Genomic DNA, 19,350 nt, shown 5'->3' with positions numbered 1-19,350 from the left:
GTCATAACGATGGAGGCGATACGAGAAGCAAGTTTGGGGGAGAGTGCTACTCTCGAGTTGCGAGCGCTTTCTCGACAGGTTCCCGCCAGAGAGAGGTGGGTGGCAGGGTGTGTTTTTGCCGCTGCTGCCGTGACCGCGCGGCCCGGAAGCCCGTCCAGCGGCGATGCTATCCTCCCTCTCGTGTCCTCTCGCTCTCCTTATCGCTCTCCCTCTCACTCGCCTCCCGCCTGGTTCTCGGAGAGGCTGCGGATCGCTCATCTTCTCTCCTCCTTGAACTTTCAGTTTCAGATTCTTTCGCCACACTTCTCGCTGTATGGAGCTCATCGCGTGCGCTGCAGCTGTGCACGTTAAGTACACGATTTTCCGCGATTAGCTGAAGGGAGGATGTTACGCAAGTAGCAATGTCTCATTTCGTTTCCTTATTAAAGAAAAAACCAGCGTCACATTTACCATGTCTTGCAACGCTGCCATACTTTAATAAAACATGGTTCACATGTCCCATTGTTATCTTCATTATTGGCTCTTTATATACACACACTAAGACAAAAAAAAAGACGCACACGAAGGAATTATCCGAATGGGTTGAAAATCGCCAGATGTAATTAATGTACATGTACAAACAAGCAAATGATTTCTATAAGTAGCAATGTCTCATTTCGTTTCCTTATTAAAGAAAAAACCAGCGTCACATTTACCATGTCTTGCAACGCTGCCATACTTTAATAAAACATGGTTCACATGTCCCATTGTTATCTTCATTATTGGCTCTTTATATACACACACTAAGACAAAAAAAAAGACGCACACGAAGGAATTATCCGAATGGGTTGAAAATCGCCAGATGTAATTAATGTACATGTACAAACAAGCAAATGATTTCTATTTCAGAAAAATTGGATTATTTACTCAAGAGAAACATCTAGACATATTGAGCAAGTCAACAACGCGTTGGTCCACCTCCGAACCTTATGCAAGCAGTTATTCGGCCTGTCATTGATTGACAGAGCCGTGAGATGTCCTCCTGAGGAATATCATGCCAAATACTGTCCAATTGGCGCGTTAGTTCGTCAAAATCCCGAGCTGGTTGGAGGGTCACGCCCATAATGCTCCATTCTCAATTGGGGAGAGATCCATCGATCTTGCTGGCCAAGGTAGGGTTTGGCAGACACGAAGACTAGTAGTGAAAACTTTCGCCGTGTGCGGGTGGTCGTTATCTTGCTGAAATGTAAGCACAGGTTGGTTTACCCATGAAGGAAAACAAAACAGGGCGTAGAAAAACGTCAACGTACCGCTGCGCTACAAGGGTGCCGCGGATGACAACCAAAGGGATCCTGTTGTGAAATAAATGGCAACCCATACCACCACTACTGACTATCGGACCGTATGGCAGGGGACAGTCAGATTGGTATCCCACCGGTGTCTAAGCAGTCTCCAGACAAGTTCTCATTGACTGGAGTAGAATTATCTTCAGTGGTCAGTCCAGCTTAGAACTGACAAACTGACTTTCACCCACCATACAGTCCGACAACCAGGAGAGATGGTCTGGGGTGCCACTTTATTCCATAGCAGAATCCCTTTGGTTCCCAGCCGCGTTACCCTTACATCGCAGTGCTACGTCGACGATATTCTACGCCTCGCTTTCCTTCCCTTCATGGTCAGCCATCCTGGGCTTACTTTTCAGCAATATAGCGACCGCTTGCACACGGCGAGATTTGCTAATGCTTGTCTTCGTGCTTTTCAAACCCTACGTTGGCTAGCAAGATCGCCGGATCGCCTCCCAAATAAGAACGTTTGGGTCATCGTGGGCAGGGCACTCCAACCAGTTCGAGGATTTTGACAAGCTAACGCACCAGCTGAACAATATTTGATACGATACCCCTCATGACGACATCCGACAACTCTGTCAATCAATGCCAAGCCAAATAACTGCTTGCATAAGGCCACAGGTGGTGTGTTCACCCTACAGCCTTTATGACTGCGTAATCTTTGCTGGGGGCACTTTTCACTGAGGTGTTTGAATGTCTATGGAGTAATGGCAGCCGATTCATCCTCAAGAGCCGAAATCAGAGAAGGTAGTGATGTTGCTCTCTGAATTTTGGCCATTGCTGCTTAGATGCTGCCATATGACAGGGTGCAGTCATGCTGATACAAACTGTTCATCTATTTATGCAGGACACAATGTTTTAAAATGTGTTCACATCCTTCCCCATTTAACGCTTTCTTAAACGCAGTAAGGGGATCACACCCTAACCATGGAAACTACTCCCACGTGGTGAGACCATCTCCTGTGCACTTCACTGTTGGCACTACACGTGATGGCAGATAACATTCACCAGCCAGTCTCCATACGCAACTCTTCCATCGGATTGCCACAGGCTATAGCGTGACTGATCCCTCCAAATCACTCGTTTCTGTTCATCCAATGTCCAGCGTCGTCGCTCTTTACAACACCCCAAGTGTCGCTTAGTACAAAAATGTGTAGATGATGAAGAGCTGTTCGATTGTTTTACCCCATTATTTTTTACTTCTTACGCCCATTCATTGTGCTAGCTGGACTGCTGGTAGCACTCTAGAACTCGCGAGTGTTTCTTTCCGTTGACTTCAAGTGATTTTCATTAACCGCCCCCACCCCTCCTCCCCACAACGTTCGACGGTTCTTCTACTGTGGCAATCCGTGAGGTCTGTTTGGCCTTGGTTTAGATGCAGTTGTTCCTTCGCGTTTCCATTCCACAGTCACATCCCCAACAGTCGACTTGGGCACCTTTGGAAGGGTTGAAATGTATCTGATCGATCTGATACTCAGGTGACATCAAATGACTAGTCACCACTCGAAGTCAGTGAGGCCTCCTGACCGACTCACTCTGCTTTTATTTCTTCTCTACTGACAATACAACACTCCCTGCCTCCTATTATACTGCTGGATCCGCCTCTCATGACATCTAGTACTCAGTTCCGCATTACATAGGGGTGTCATGATAGTTTTGATCAGATAATATGTTTACGAGTATGCTGTTTGCTTAGCTCGTTGTATTCCGAAGTCTTTTGATTGGATAGCGATACGAATGCGTGGAGATGGAGTTGAATCGATAACATATCGTACGTGCAAGCAGCAGAAATGAAGCCAGCTGACTGAAACATGTCAAACATGCATTATTAATAAACGTACATGAATGCCCAGAAATTCTGTTAGACAAAATAGATCGCACAAAAAAATTCTTCCGTGTGCAGTTCCATGACACTCCACATGCGCATAGTGAGATCGATTTCTATAGCTGAAAATAAACACTCTGCAATGATTGCTTTAGGCTTCTCAAAGAATGCTCAACCTTTCTGAAAAAATATGTTATCTAGCGTATGTACGGTTTGGGGGAATGACGGACACTTATAACGATAGATCCAATGATGGATTCCTAATGCCGGTTCTTCAAAATCATTGTTTCGCACATAATGGAACACTGCCTTTTCGAAAGTGCTATGATTTAACTCCTAACATCCAATCAGATCGTTTTTCAAAACTAACACAACATGCAGTGATACGTTCTTAAAACTTTACAGTCCTCGCAAGTTTTTACGACTAGGTCGACTCTGAAAAAACACAATTTCTTTGAGGAAATGTTTGTCTACCTACACAAGGTTGTACTCAGCAATGGGCAGGGGAAGGCAGCAGCTGCATCCACGCTCCCCCCTCCTCACCACACGGCGGAAAAGTAATTATGATCTTCGCAAAACCTAACTCGTACTCTGCCCTGCCCCATAGACAGTAGTGTCAGTTCAGTACCAGTTTTGAAGGAAGCCAGAACCAGTAACGGATATGGGGATTAGTATTAAGTGTACCGAGAACCAGTCAGAAAACTACACACACGAAAAAAAGTTTTGCATCACCCCAGTTCCCAGAAATCCTGAAGACAGACGTTGACTGTGGATATTTTATCACATACACAGTCACTTTGACTGTTCAGAGATGTCACTGAACCCGTCCAAAGATGTAGACAGCCATGGTTGAGCAGCGCCTATTAGACGGAGGGAGTCCGACAGCCTATCAGTTCCAATCATTCCTCAAGGAAGGAGATACACGGCGCGTGTTGTCTGTAGTTCAACCATGCCTATACGGTCAATATCGCGGTTAGAACGCGTCCGCCGTTTTACTTTGTGCCAGGAAGGGCTCTCAACAAGGAGTGAACCAAAGCGATGGTGTTCGGAAGTGGAGGAAATACACAAAGACAGGAACTGTAGATGACACTCCTCGCTTAGGCCGCCCAAGGTCTACTGCTGGAATGGATGACCGCTACCTACGGATTATGACTCGGAGGAACCCTGACAGCAACGCCACCATATTGAATAATGCTTTCCGTGCAGCCACAGGACGTTTTGTTACGACTCAAACTGTGCGCCATAAATTGCATGGAGAGCTTCTGTAAAGTTTGGAAGGTAGGAGACGAGATACTGGCAGAAGTGAAGCTGTGAGGCCGGGCGTGAGTCGTGCTTCGGTAGCTCAGATGGTAGAGCACTTGCCCGCGAAAGGCAAAGGTCCCGAGTTCGAATCTCGGTCGGGCACACAGTTTTAATCTGCCAGGAAGTTTCATATCAGCGCACACTCCGCTGCAGAGTGAAAATCTCATTCTGGAAACATCCCCCAGGCTGTGGCTAAGCCATGTCTCCGCAATATCCTTTCTTTCAGGAGTGCTAGTTCTGCAGGGTTCGCAGGAGAGCTTCTGTAAAGTTTGGAAGGTAGGAGACGAGATACTGGCAGAAGTGAAGCTGTGAGGCCGGGCGTGAGTCGTGCTTCGGTAGCTCAGATGGTAGAGCACTTACCCGCGAAAGGCAAAGATCCCGAGTTCGAGTCTCGGTCGGGCACACAGTTTTAATCTGCCAGGAAGTTTCATAAATTGCATGATGCGCAACTTCACTCCCGACGTCCATGGCGAGGCCCATCTTTGCAACCACGACACCAAACAGCGCGTTGCAGATGGGCCCAACAACATGCCGAGTGGACCGCTCAGGATTGGCATCACATTCTCTTCATCGATGAGTGTCGCATATGCCTTCAACCAGACAATCGTCGGAGACGTGTTTGGAGGCAACCCGGTCAGGCAGAACGGCTTAGACACACTGTCCAGCGATTGCACCAAGATGAAGGTTTCCTGCTGTTTTGGCGTGGCATTATGTGGGGCCGACGTACGCCGCTGGTGGTAATGGAAGGCGCCGGAACGGCTGTACGATACGTGAATGCCATCCTCCGACCGATAAAGCGACCATATCGGTAGCATATTGGCGAGGCATTCGTCTTCATGGGCGACAATTCGTGCCCCCATCGTGCACATCTCGTGAATGTCTTCCTCCAGGAAACGTCATCGCTCGACTAAAGTGGCCAGCATGTTCTCCAGACAGGAAACCTATCGAACGTGCCTGGGATAGATTGAAAAGGGGCTGTTTATGGACGACTTGACCCACCAACCACCTTGAGGGCTCTACAGCGAATCGCCGTTGAGGAGTGAGACAGTGTGGACCAACAGTGCTTTTATGAACTTGTGGATAGTATGCCACGACAAATACAGGTATTCATCAGTGCAAGAGGACGTGCTACTGGGTATTAGAGGTACCGGTGTGTACAGATATCTGGACCACCACCTCTGAAGGTCTCGCTGAATGGTGGTACATGCAATGTGTGGTTACTGTGTGGTTTTCATGAGCAATAAAAGTGGCGGAAATGATGTTTATGTTGATCACTATTCTGTACAGATTCCGGAACTCTCGGAACCGAGGTGATGCAAAACTTTTTTTGATGTGTGTATTTTGCCGTTTGCAGCATTTTTCCTTGCAACTGAAAATGTCAGATAGCTCTGTGTTCTAAAAGCTCCTAGTAGCGTTGTATCATCAGTTTGCCATGTTAGTTATTTACACATTCTGCATATCATTTGAACGACTTTTTTGTTTTCTTTATTTTTTACACAATCCAAGACCAACATGATGCAACACTCCACAGACCGATTACAGTCACCTACACATACTTAAACGCACAACACTCGCATTCGAGAAGGAAAGGTATCATTGTGATAAAGGACAATAAGGTTTTAAAGTAGGCGGCTGAATTTGCCCTTCGGGACCATCCAGGCCGCTATACCATACGTACGTCTTTATTTATTTATTTATTTATTCGTTTCATGACCAGGAATGGATCTAGAGTGGTAGCATAATTTTGAATAGCCCTGAAGCTTCAGATTAAACTTTTTTCTGGGTAAGATCTATTTTTTCTGAAAGATGCTTGAAACTCACTCTGAAACTTTCTTGAAACTCACCAGTTTTGCATTCAAATTGTTGTGTTCGGAGCAGGAGACACTGAGACAGACTTTTATGTGAGTCATAAAGAGGGGAAATACCTCTATAATTATTTTTTTCAGTTCTGTCTCCCTTTTCATCTAGTTGCTGTATCAAGGCGGTTTCCCATTCAACCAAAATTTTCTCAGTTTGTCAAATGTTTTGCTTGATCAATGAAATGTCTTTTAAGATTCTGGGCCAGTTGATTTTAGTTCCGTCTTTACGAGAGGCTTTTTTATTTTTTAATGTTTTGATTTGGCTAGTAATTTGTTCTTCGTTCGGTGCTTTTGAATCGGGATTGTTTTTAGGGGAATTTCTGGTAGGCTCAGGGCAGTTTAGAAGCATTTTTTAAATATTTGCAAAGACCCTGGGGTTTTCTTGGTCTGTCTATTTTCCTTCTTGAAGCAGAGATTCTGGGGCTGATACCCATTACCTTTCTTTTCAAAGTCTTCTAAAAAGTTCTGGTCTTGTTTCTGTGAAAACCTTCCTCAATTTTATGGGATTGATTATCCTCATGTCCTCATTTCGTTGGTATAATTAATTTTGATGCTTCTTTTCTAGTTGCCGGGGAATAGAAATGTGCATTTTCTGATTTGTTACTATTCCATGTTTTGAATGCCTTGAGTCGTGATTTCACCACATGTCCACAATCTTCATTCAGCAAGAACTTATCTTCCACCTTTGCAAAGGAATATGGTTTACGACAGTTTCGATAAACGTGTGATTCAATTGTTTCCAGTTTGGCACTTGCGTTTCGTCGAGTTCGTTTGGTAATAACAACGCATGGATTTTACTAGTATCAAATTTAGTAATTCCTGATATCCTTTTACTGAATTTTTGGGGCTTTAAATTTAGTTTCAGTCGGGTTAGGTAGTGGTCTCCCTCCATATTTGCTCCTTTGCGTGCTGAATCACTTAAAACCTTCTTGTGATGTTTATAGAGAAATTGCAGTATGATCAATTTGGAATCCACCTTTATTCTTATTATGTGATCGCTATGTATTTTTTGGTTTGAAGTTTCTTTGCTAACACTGACTGACATAATTTTGAGGTTGAAATTTCTAGACAGTGCTAACAGTCTGTTTCTGTTTAGATTGGTCCATTTGTGAACAGGGAAGTCACCAACTGTTTCCCTGAATTTTCCGTGTTTTCCTGAGTGTGACTTAAAATTTCCCACTAGAATTTTCAAATGGTTCTTTGGAATTTTCGAGATAATATATTCTGACATCTCCTACTATTTATTTTTCATTTTCTGGGTTTGTTTTACTTTTTTGGTTGATCATCGTATGTGCATTAAATACTAAGTTCATTTTATTTGCATATTTCAAGGAAACTATCAGTAATCTGCTGTCTGCAGGCTTTACGTCGATTATGGAATTAATAACGTGAAACTGTGAATGCAACCCCCAGACGGTGAGTATTTTTAAGGAGTCTTTCGTCTATTTTACTTCTGACAGTATGTAATTTCCAAAATCCATGGTTCTCTCATCTGGCAAGCTTGTTTCTTGCAAGTCTAAAATATTTGTATTTTCTTCGTTTTTCCAAATTTTTACAGTTTTCCTGGCTTTAGAAGTGAGTTAATACTGACTGTGCCAAAGAAAATTTTTATTTTTGGCTTGAGTTGATCAGAGGCTCCGCTTTCTTCTGATTTGGGATTGTAGCATGTCAGCCTAATCTCTTCAAAATCCGATAGACTAGTTGCGCCAGTGATTGTGGAGTATTTGTTACCTCATGGGGTAATTTTTCGATTAGGAAAAAGGTTCCATTGTTGTGCACGAAATTACAGGGATCATTTTGTAATGGAACTCATTGGTTAAGGCTGTAAGGGTTTGTTCCTGAATTTTAATTTCTGTCCGCACCTGTGGAGAACAGACGCTGACCACCATGGTGCTTGATCCAAGTCAGATACAAAGTGGATTTTATTAAGTGAGATGGCTTCCGCTAATTCTCCCTACAGAGATCCATTCTCTCCACCTTCAATCCTGTCGAGATCTTCTCTATCATACTAGGAATGGTTCTTCACAAGATTATGTCACCTAAGTCAGGTGATGCCCAGGTTTTTAATGAGTTTTTCACTCTTCTTTCTTTTTCATCCTGTGCCAGATTTTTTTATGCTGCTTGTAAAGACCATGAGAGACCCTTGATCCAGAAAACTGACTGATAGTTCTTCGGGTGCAGGTGCATCCGCACTGCGAACAAGAATAATGTCAATAGTCTTTACCGCTACATAGTACTGTGCACCGGCCTGGCAAGAAAGTCACTATACCAACAAGGTATACGTCCAGCTTCACCATGTACATAATCACTGGTACGTGAAGGTCCACTCCGTTACCGTTACTCTCTGTCATCAGTGACATTGCTCCGCCAAAGGTAAGACGATAAAAAACAGGCATAAAGAATGGGAAAAAATGGCACAGATTGACGACTAAAAAATTTACCCGTTCAAGATGTAATTCTAGATTTATGAGATACACACCTGAGATCACGAGAGATAATTGGAACAATAACTGTGTAAGAGGACAGAACTCCTTTAACCTCATAGAAAAGTGAAAAAAAGAGACTGAGAGAACTCAGTAACCATTATCTCGTAACTGATCCTTCAAACACAATGCAAGGGGTCAACTTCCCAAGAAAAATCTGCACTGAACTTAACCGTACCTGGAGTGACCACACAAGACACAAGGCCACGGTTTATAAACGGTGACTTGGCGGACAGCCGAAGTTCTGACTTAGAGGCGGATGGGAACACTATATAGAAGTGTGCCCTATAAAAAAACATGGCGTATCAACTGAGGACTTCATACGAATAGAAGCCATCAGTAAAGCTATGAAGTGCGTACGAGATATGGACATCGATGTGTAACAAAAACTAGTCTCACATGCTGTATATTTTAACTTTGTTTGTTATGCGATGCTTATCACAACCTTTGTGTAGTTTTATTTGTATTGTACATTTCTATTCTTGTTTACTGGTGTATATATATCCGTATATGCGCTGCAGTCGTGTGCCATATGATAGATAAATAAGTATTTAAATAAAAATGAATTTTTAATATACCATTTTTTAAATTGGATTAAAAGTATGAAATAGTATCTCTTACCCCCATAAAGATTCCTAAATGGATACAGAGATTCCAGAAAATTTGTGGCTGTAAATTTTTAATAGCTATTAAAATACTTGTAATACTTAAAACAAAAGTATGGGGCACTTGGAACGGAAGGAGGTGAACTATTGATGCACCAATTATGTGTTGCATGAGCACCACTTTTTCGTTTTAAATCTTACAAGTATTTTTATAGCTACTATACAATCACAAATTTTGAGGACTATCTGTATGGGATTAGGAATCGGTATGGAGCTAGGAAAGAAGTTTTCCATACTTTTTAGTCTTATGTAAAACGCGGTGTGTTAAAATTCATTTTTATGTAAGTAATTATTTTTTGCATTTTAGTCTTGTGAGAATGAAATTTTTCAATCTACTTCAAACATTTTCTTGAGAAGGCAACAGAGATATCCGGTAAATTTTAGGTTAATTTCAGTTTCTCTTCAACTGATTGAACCAATACGTTGCTTCCTGATACACATAGCTCGTAAAGACCGTGGCGGTATAAATTAGGTAGATTCGAGCACAGATGGAGGCTTACCAGCGTTTGTACTTCCCATGAACCGTTTGCAGTGGGAACAGAGAAGCGGGAAATGGCAGCGGTACGTCGCTCCGTCACACACCACACAAGAATTCGAGTTGATACTGCATTGTCATCCTGTTCTGGGTTATGTTGAAAGTTTCAAGTCTCTGGCTCATTATAAAATGGCAGTGGTAAACAAAGCATACACCACCGCACACCAGAAAAGAAAGTGAGTTAATACCGCGTGTTCATCTAGTTCTGAGCTATGTAGTTTCAAATATTTAGCTCATTGGGAAGTTAGCGTACAATCAATTGCAAAATTTTGGACTGTGCGGTTGGTCCCAGCGGAGGTTCGAGTCCTCCCTAGGGCTTGGGTGTATGCGATTGTCCTTAGGATAATTTAGGTTCAGTAGTGTGAAGCTTAGGGACTGATGGCCTTAGCAGTTAAGTCCCATAAGATTTCACACGCATTTGAACGCAACGCAAAGTGACATCCATCTCCTCTTCCCCTCCTGTCTCTGCTCAGCCGTGCCCACCCACTCGCACACCTCCTAGAACACATTCCAACACTACCTGCATAACACGTCGCTCCTGCAGGGCAGCCGAGATGTCAGGTGTTACCGATGTTTTTCTCCCCCACCCCCAACTCCATGGAACAGACCGACAAAAAAGTGCGTTAACATTGTGTTATCATCCACTTCTGCGCTATGTTTGAAATTTCGTGTCTGTAACTCGTTCGGGAGTTAGTTTAAAATCAACTGGAAAATGAAAGTGATGCAATACAAACGTGGTAAGTAAGAAATGACGTGCGTAATGAGGAGTGAGGTTCAGGCTAGTAAAAGCTTGTTTGCTACGACTTTTAAGAAGAGTAGTGTGTCAGCATAGATTGCCAATGAGTGGAATGGAACGCGAGCCTGCCACGCACGCGGTCGCTTTTGCGAACACTGGCTGCAGTGTTAGTCAGCGGAGTGCGTGTGTGCCCACAGCGTGGTGACGTCGGTGTCGGTGATCATGGACCTGGGCGACGGCACCAAGGCGTACCTGGCGGACGCGGTCGGGAGGCCGCTGCGGCCGGCGTCCGGGTCGCCGCCGCCGGGCTCGCCTGCGGCCCTGCTGTCGCCAGACCGGTACGAGTTCTACACGTTCGACGAGCAGGGCGACCTGGTGCGGCGCCATATGACGCTGGCGCAGATCCAGGGCCTGCTGGCCGCCGGCGGGCAGCCGCTGCGCCTGCGCCTCCGGCCGCGGCCGCCGCTGCAGCAGCCGGAAGACGGGCAGGCGCAGCCCGCGCTGCTCAGCGCCGAGGAGGACGCCGGCGCCGGGCAGGACAGCGACGACGTGCGGCACGTGGTCGAGAGCGTGCAGAGCGTGCTGCGCGGCGCCCTCGACAAGGTACAAGGCCTGAGGTCTTCCGATATACCACAGAGCTGATAAGCTCAAACGAACGCAGTTATTTATAGCAGTCCAAAAATAACCAGCATGAAACACTTAGTACTTCAGATTTGATGAATATCAATTGGAGAAATTCTTCCAATCCATACGTGGCATACAGCAAACCAGTGCTTAACAGTATTGGTTAAAAACAGTCTTGGTTGCAATTTTAGTTTTTTATTTTTCAACTACGCGTTTCGCCTTATTTAGGCATCTTCAGGTTATCTTAATTTCTTAGAAGGATCATTTAGTCAGTGTAGCAAAAGGGCATCGTCGAATATACGAGGCCAACATCGCCTTCGTTAAACTCATTATAAACACCGAGACCTGCACAACGCGTTATGTGGGTCTTGGTGTCACTCGCGTCCATCTAGAAAACTTTTTACTGAGTTTAACGAAGGCGATGTTGGCTTGATATATCCGACCATGTCCTTTTGCTGCACTGACTAAATGATCCTTCTAAGAAATACCGAATTAAGATAACCTGAAGATGCCTAAATAAGGTGAAACGCGTAGTTGAAAAATAAAAACTAAAATTGCAACCAACACCGTTTTTAATCAATACTATCAATTTGAGATTTGAAATCATGACCTTCCGTAGATCTTCATCTCACTCAGGTGGTCTGTCTCAAAATACATTTAGTAAAGCACCGTAGGAATTCATGTACTACTAGAACTGATAGAAAATATTCTAATTAACTGATGTTTCACAATAATGTATCAAGCGTGAACAAACTGTTGGTTAACACATCATTTGATGCCTACAAACACACCAGATGACAACAGGCAATGAGCGACATTAGAACAATGTAAAATGTAACTTCACGTAAATCAGGTGAATACTATTTGAATTCTCATAACTAGACAGTGGCTGTCTCCTTAAAGAGCATGAGATTAGGAACAAATAGCCAAAGATGGAATTAGGCAGAATGCAAATCTCAGACAAGAGACAATTTACCAACGTATGTACCTAGGTTTTAAGTTGTGATAACTCAAGCTAGTTCTATAAAAGAATGAATAAATAATATTTAAACAACCATAACCACATCCCTTAAACTACACTGAAGAGTCAAAGTAACTGGTACACCGGCCTAATATAGGTTAGCCCCCCCCCCCCCCCCCCGCCAGTGGGCAAGTAGAAGTGCCGCAACACGACGTGGCATGGACTCTACTAATGCCTGAAATAGTGCTGGGGGGAACTGACACCACGAATCCTGCAGGGCTGTCCATAATAAGTCTGTAACAATACTAGGGGGTCGAGATGTCTTCTGAACAGACGTTGGAAAGCATCCCACATACGCTCAATAAAGTTCATGTCTCGGGAGTTTGATGGGCAGCGGAAGTGATTAAACTCAGAAGTGTTCCTGGAGTCACTCCGCAGCAATTCTAAACGTTCTAGGTGTCGCATTGTCCTGCTGGAATTGCCCAAGTTCGCCGGAACGCACAATGGGCATGAGTGGATGCACGTGATCAGACAGGATACTTACGTACGTGTTACCTGTCAGAGTGGTATCTAGATCTGTCAGGAGAGACATATCACTCCAACTGTACACGCCCATACCATTACAAAATGGTTCAAATGGCTCTAAGCACTATGGGACTTAACATCTGAGGCCATCAGTCCCCTAGACTTAGAACTACGTAAACCTAACTAACCTAAGGACATCACACATGTCCATGCCCAAGGCAGGATTCGAACCCTGCGACCGTAGCAGCAGCGCGGTTCTGGTCTGAAGCGCCTAGGACCGCTCGGCCACAGCGGCCGGCCACACCATTACAGAGCCTGCACCAGCTTGAACAGTCCCCTGCTGACATGCAGCGTCCATGGATTCACGAGGTTGTCTCCACACCCTTACGCTTCGATCCGCTCGACACAATTTGGAACGAATCTCGTCCGACCAGACAACACGTCTCCAGCTATCAACAGTCCAATGTCGGTGTGGCGGGCCCAGGCGAGGCGTGCAGATTTGTGTCACGCAGTCATGAAGCGTACACGAGTGGGCCTTCTGCTCCGAAAGCCCATATCGATAATGTTTCGTTGAATGGTTCGTACGGTGACACTTGTTGATGGCCCAGCATTGAAATCTGCAGCGGTTTGCGGAAGGGTTGCAATTCAGTCACGTTGAATGATTCTCTTCAGGTGTTGTTGGTCCCGTTCTTACAGGGTCTTTTTCCGGCCGCAGCGATGTCGGAGATTTGATGTTTTACCGGATTCCTGATATTCACAGTACACTCGTGAAATGGTCGTACGGGAAAATCCCCACTTTATCGCTACCTCGGAAATGTTGTGTCTCATCGCTCGTGGGCCGACTATAAACCACTTTCAAATTCACTTAAATCTTGATAACCTGCTATTGCAGCAGCAGTAACCGATCTAACAACTGCGCCAGACGCTTGCCGACCGCAGCGCCGTGTTCTGCCTGTTTGAATACGCAAGCCTATACTCGTTCCTTGGCGCTTCGTTGTAGAAACGCAAACCCTGAGTACTAAATACATTACACATAACCAGCACAAGTACTTCGTAATATTCATAAATTAGCAACAGGGCTCAAATTTGATAAACAGGAACTACACAACCCATCCAGAATAACAATGGCATAAACAGTTTTAGCAACGTAAATCAGCCAAGGTGGAACTGGTAAACTCCATAATAAAATCAGGGTTATCTCAAACGAAAAACAATATATTACTTCAAATAATCCTACGGCATAGCAGATAGCTCAGAATAATTGTTCACACAGTCTGTACACTAAGGTGCGCACCAAGTCCTCAGACAGCCCAACAAGCCCCGTTGACTACAGCTGACTAATCCCACTTTGCTCGTTAATTCTGTAGTCCAACTAGCAGGCAAAGTTCCAAGGCTATCTTCCACCAAATCCAAGGGAGATGGTTCTCGGCCATGCAAGGTGATAGAATAGAGAATCACGCACCCACCCAAAGTTACATCAGCAAATGCTCATAGCATCCACGTGCCACACTGCTGAGAGCACTTGGCCTTAGATGACTATTCTGCAGTCGGTTGTGGTAAACAGCTCATGTGCAATGCCATGAGGTCGGCGCAGTGGAGAGTATGCATGCTCCCTGCAGAGAGCGAGGGAAGCAGTCGCTTAGCCACACATACAAATAGATTATACCACAGGGTTTCGGTTGATATCGATGCACCACACAGGTCACAAAGTATTCGCTACTTTCATAACTGAACGTCATTACTGAGACAGACGTTACATATGAATACGAGGCGGAGAAGAGGAAAAGCCTGTTTTTTAAACCGCTGGCGTTCAGCCGGCAGTGGGGCTCGACTTTGGGCGACCTCTGGCGGACAGCTCAGACGTCGCAGTTTTAGTCGCTATGGAGTGTTGGAGCAGAGAGCTTCGGGTTTTTGTTGCCTAGCAGTTTTGTAGAAAGAATGATTCTATGATCGCGGTTCAACGTTTTTTCCAACAATATTTTAATGTCGAAAGTCCAGGTGCTGTCCCAGATCTCAGTACCTCACTCCGAGGTGTTGAAGCGTTTTGCAGTACTGGATCTGTGGTTTTCTCCGTTGGGTTCGGACTGTGGAAAGCCTAGACAGAGTGAGAAGGGGAGTTCTTCCTAGTCCTTAATTATCCGCTAGGCGACAGGTTATAGCGTTGGATATGTCACATCGTTCGCTTCACTGCGTCTTAGATGATGATCTCAGACTTCACCCATTCAGAAAATAATCATGCAACAGCTAAATGAAAGAGGTTTTGTACAATACAAAGAATTTTGTGGCTTAATGGAGATCATTCGCACGGAAGATGCAGGCATCCTAATAATAATGAGTGACGAAGCCCGTTTCCATCTCGATAGCTATTTTAATGTCGAGAACTGTCGGTGTTGGGCATCGGAGAACCCACGTGAACTACACCAGAAACCTCTCCACGGCTCAAAAGTAACAGTGTGGTGCGGTGTCTGCATGATAGCGATTGTTGGTCCGTACTTCTTTGAAGAGCGGGAAACCACGATGCTGTGCCATCAGCGCGTTGCATCAAAATTTTAAACTACTTCCTGGATCCACAACTGGAAAGGCATATGGTGAACATGGGAGAAATATGTTTCCATTAGGATGGTGCCACAACTCACACGGTGAGAGCACCCGTGGAAGTGGTTCGGGACATGTCATTTCTTAATTTGGCAATGTTTCTCGGTCCATATGCTCTCCTGATCTATCGTTTTCTGACGTCCTTTTGTAGGGTAACCTGAAGTCAAGAGTCTGTGTTCGAAGTTGTGCTCTCGTTAATGTCATGAAACAACACAAAGCTAAGTTATAGCGCAGGGGGAAATCAGAACCACCCTCCCTGGTCAATGAATAAATAGAAGACGAGCAAGTGCAAAGTTTGTTCTCTTTTATAAATGTTTAAGTAACTAAACGTTGAGTTTGGCCCCTATGAAATATAAAAACACTGCTAAACTGAGATCAACAATTTAGGAATACAATAGGTTATACTCGTATTCATTATTTGTGGGTCGACAAACCTTGTAAAAGCTGTAGAAGGTAAGGGATCTTGAGACTGACAGTAACAGACATTTATTTGCTCTTAATGACTGACAGAATTCACATAAAATTAACACAGAGTAAAGTTTCCTAAAGGAAAAATTTAGTCGCCACGCCTCTGCCTCACATAGGCCACTACAGACAGACACGGCGTACTGCAACCAACTTCTGCAATGACAAGGCAGGACATTATAGGTCGCCGGACGCCAATTGATGTGTTCCGTCCAGTTGATGCAGCCTTGTTAAAACCACCGTTTAACTTTGTGGGCTATCCAGCGATTTGCCGTACTGTGGAAATCATAGTGAATGAAACGAAATAGTTGGAGGATTATGAATACTGCTCAATCTGCCCGAGTCGGACACAAATTGCATGCGGAAAAGAAAACATGGTGACTGACAAAATGGATTCAGTATTTCGTTTCACTAACGACTTGCTCCGCTGAAGATAAGAACTTGGATGAATTCTAAAACTACCGACTAGCCTGAGTCAGGTATAAATTGTGTGCCAAGAAGAAAACATGTAATGAGACTTTTAATGGGAAGACGCAACTATAGTTCGAGTCTCGTGGAATACTCTTTACTTAGTATCAAAGGCATACCATAATGCAACAGCCCTATTCTATACAGTATGCAGCGCGCTCGGACAGTCACATGACACTTAACTCATCTGGCGCGAGTGCAAGAGATGTACGAGAAATTACGAACTGGCCACAGCGACACGTTATCTTCGTACTTAAAATTTTTCAGTTTCCTAAAACTCAGTAGGAGGTTGCACTAAATCCCACGACCATATAAACTGTCGTATTTGAACAAGCTGGCTTTAAACAGTTCTCATACACTATACAGGGTGAGTCACCTAACATTACCGCTGGATATATTTCGTAAACCACATCAAATACTGACGAATCGATTACACAGACCAAACGTGAGGAGAGGGGCTAGTGTAATTGGTTAATACAAACCATAAAAAATGCACGGAAGTATGTTTTTCAACACAAAACTACGTTATTTTAAATGGAACCCCGTTAGTTTTGTTAGCAAATCTGAACATATAAACAAATACGTAATCAGTGCCGTTTGTTGCATTGTAAAATGTTAATTACATCCGGAGATATTGTAACCTAAAGCTGACGCTTGAGTACCACTCCTCCGCTGTTAGATCGTGTGTATCGGAGAGCACCGAATTACGTAGGGATCCAAAGGGAACGGTGATGGACCTTAGGTACAGAAGAGAGTGGAACAGCACATTACGTCCACATGCTAACACCTTTTTATTGGTCTGTTTCACTGACGGACATGTACGTTACCATGAGGGGTGAGGTACACGTACACACGTGGTTTCCGTTTTCAATTACGGAGTGGAATAGAGTGTGTCTCGACATGTCAGGCCAATAGATGTACAATATGGTGGCCATCATTTGCTGCACACAATTACAATCTCTGGCGTAATGAATGTCGTACACGCCGCAGTACACCTGGTGTAATGTCGCCGCATGCTGCCACAATACGTTGTTTCATATCCTCTGGGGTTGTAGGCACATCACGGTACACATTCTCCTTTAACGTACCCCACAGAAAGAAGTCCAGAGGTGTAAGATCAGGAGAACGGGCTGGCCAATTTATGCGTCCTCCACGTCCTATGAAACGCCCGTCGAACATCCTGTTAAGGGTCAGCCTAGTGTTAATTGCGGAATGTGCAGATGCACGATCATGCTGATACCACATAGGTCGACGCGTTTCCAGTGGGACATTTTCGAGCAACGTTGGCAGATCATTCTGTAGAAACGCGATGTATGTTGCAGCTGTTTGGGCCCCTGCAATGAAGTGAGGACCAATGAGGTGGTCGCCAATGATTCCGCACCATACATTTACAGTCCACGGTCGCTGTCGCTCTACCTGTCTGAGCCAGCGAGGATTGTCCACGGACCAGTAATGCATGTTCCGTAGATTCACTGCCCCGTGGTTTGTGAAACCCGCTTCATCGGTAAACAGGTAGAACTGCAACGCATTCTCTGTTAATGCCCATTGACAGAATTGCACTCGATAATTAGTCATCACCATGTAATTGCTGATGTAGCGACACATGAAACGGGTGAAAGCGGTGACGATGCAGTATGCGCATGACACTACTTTGACTCAGTCCACCGGCTCTCCCAATGTCCTGTGTACTCATGTGTGGGTTCATGGCAACAGCAGCTAACACACCAACTGCACCCGCTTCTCCTGTGGCGGGCCTGTTACGGACCCGTTTGCGTGCTACGACCATACCTGTTGCACACAGTTGGCGGTAGATGTTTTGCAATGTGCGGCATGTTGGATGCTCTCTGTCCAGGTACCGTTCTGCATACACCCTGCAGGCTTCCGCTGCATTTCGTCGACAGTCGCCATAGATGAGTATCATCTCCGCCTTTTCAGAGTTCGAATACACCATGGTCACAGTTCCTACAACACTGCACTATCACAGACGTCTGGTAACACGGTGTACTACAGTTGGTCTGCGTGCGGAGACGAATGCAGAATAACAATAGCAGCAAGCGCTACATGCGGACACTGCGACAGCTAGACCAAACCACAACAGTGCACTACAGCCACACTCGTAAACACGGTCGTCATCGTAAACATGTCCCTGCAGATGCTGCTCGCCGACCGTGGCCCGTGTTTGTTACAACACGCAACTGAACGTCGGAGGTTTCAAGCGTCAACTTTAGGTTACAATATCTCCGGATGTAATTAACATTTTACAATGCAACAAACGGCACTGATTACTTACTTGTTTATATGTTCAGATGTGCTAACAAAACTAACGTGGTTCCATTTAAAAAAACGTAGGTTTGTATTAAAAAACATACTTCCGTGCATTTTTGTATGGTTTGTACTAAACAATTACACTAGCCCCTCTCCTCACGTTCAGTCTGTGGAATCGGTTCGTCAGCATTTGATGTGGTTTACGAAATATATCCAGCGGCAACGTTAGGTGACTCACCCTGTATATGTATATACAAATATTTATAGATTTTTTTTTAAGTAACAAAGGCTAAAATGTTGCCCTATAAAAATATTACTTGACTCCGAACAAAACACAATATTTCGTTTGGTTATTAGAGACTATAACGACTTAATAAATCGATTGTAAATGAAGAATTCTATCGGTATTTACATACAAGAATCATGATTAAAAATGTTTTGAATCAGCTTGACAACAAGTTGCCAACATTCGGATAGAACAGTCAGGAAGAAAATTAGGAATTAAATGTCTAATAAAAAAAGTAAATCATATTACACTGACCGCAGCTGCGACTGCTAGAATAATTTATAGTAGCAAGGCTTGTTGTGGAAATAGTATCAACAAATGTCACTAGATTGTGAGACGAGCGAAAGCTTGACAATTAAAATGAACCCTGACTGTGATCTTTTATTTATTAGATGTTAGACATGACCTGCACTCTACAGCCCACGGTGCAC

General features: G+C 44.3%; 1 protein-coding gene across 1 annotated transcript in view; it reads left to right on the top strand.

Annotated features, from left to right (window-relative positions):
- The window catches only part of LOC124775129 (serine-rich adhesin for platelets), a 109,244-nt gene that overhangs the window by 20,784 nt on the left and 69,110 nt on the right, over positions 1-19,350 (top strand). Inside the window, exons 2-4 of the mRNA XM_047249972.1 lie at positions 10,928-11,333; positions 12,538-12,558; positions 14,662-14,694. Of these exons, the coding sequence (XP_047105928.1) occupies positions 10,928-11,333; positions 12,538-12,558; positions 14,662-14,694 (460 nt within the window). The remainder of the gene's footprint in view (positions 1-10,927; positions 11,334-12,537; positions 12,559-14,661; positions 14,695-19,350) is intronic.

This window comes from Schistocerca piceifrons, chromosome 1, assembly GCF_021461385.2.
Source record: "Schistocerca piceifrons isolate TAMUIC-IGC-003096 chromosome 1, iqSchPice1.1, whole genome shotgun sequence".
NCBI classification, from domain to species: Eukaryota; Metazoa; Arthropoda; class Insecta; order Orthoptera; family Acrididae; genus Schistocerca; species Schistocerca piceifrons.
The sequence above is the reverse complement of the archived record's forward strand: the minus strand, read 5'-3'. Positions and strand labels throughout refer to the sequence as shown.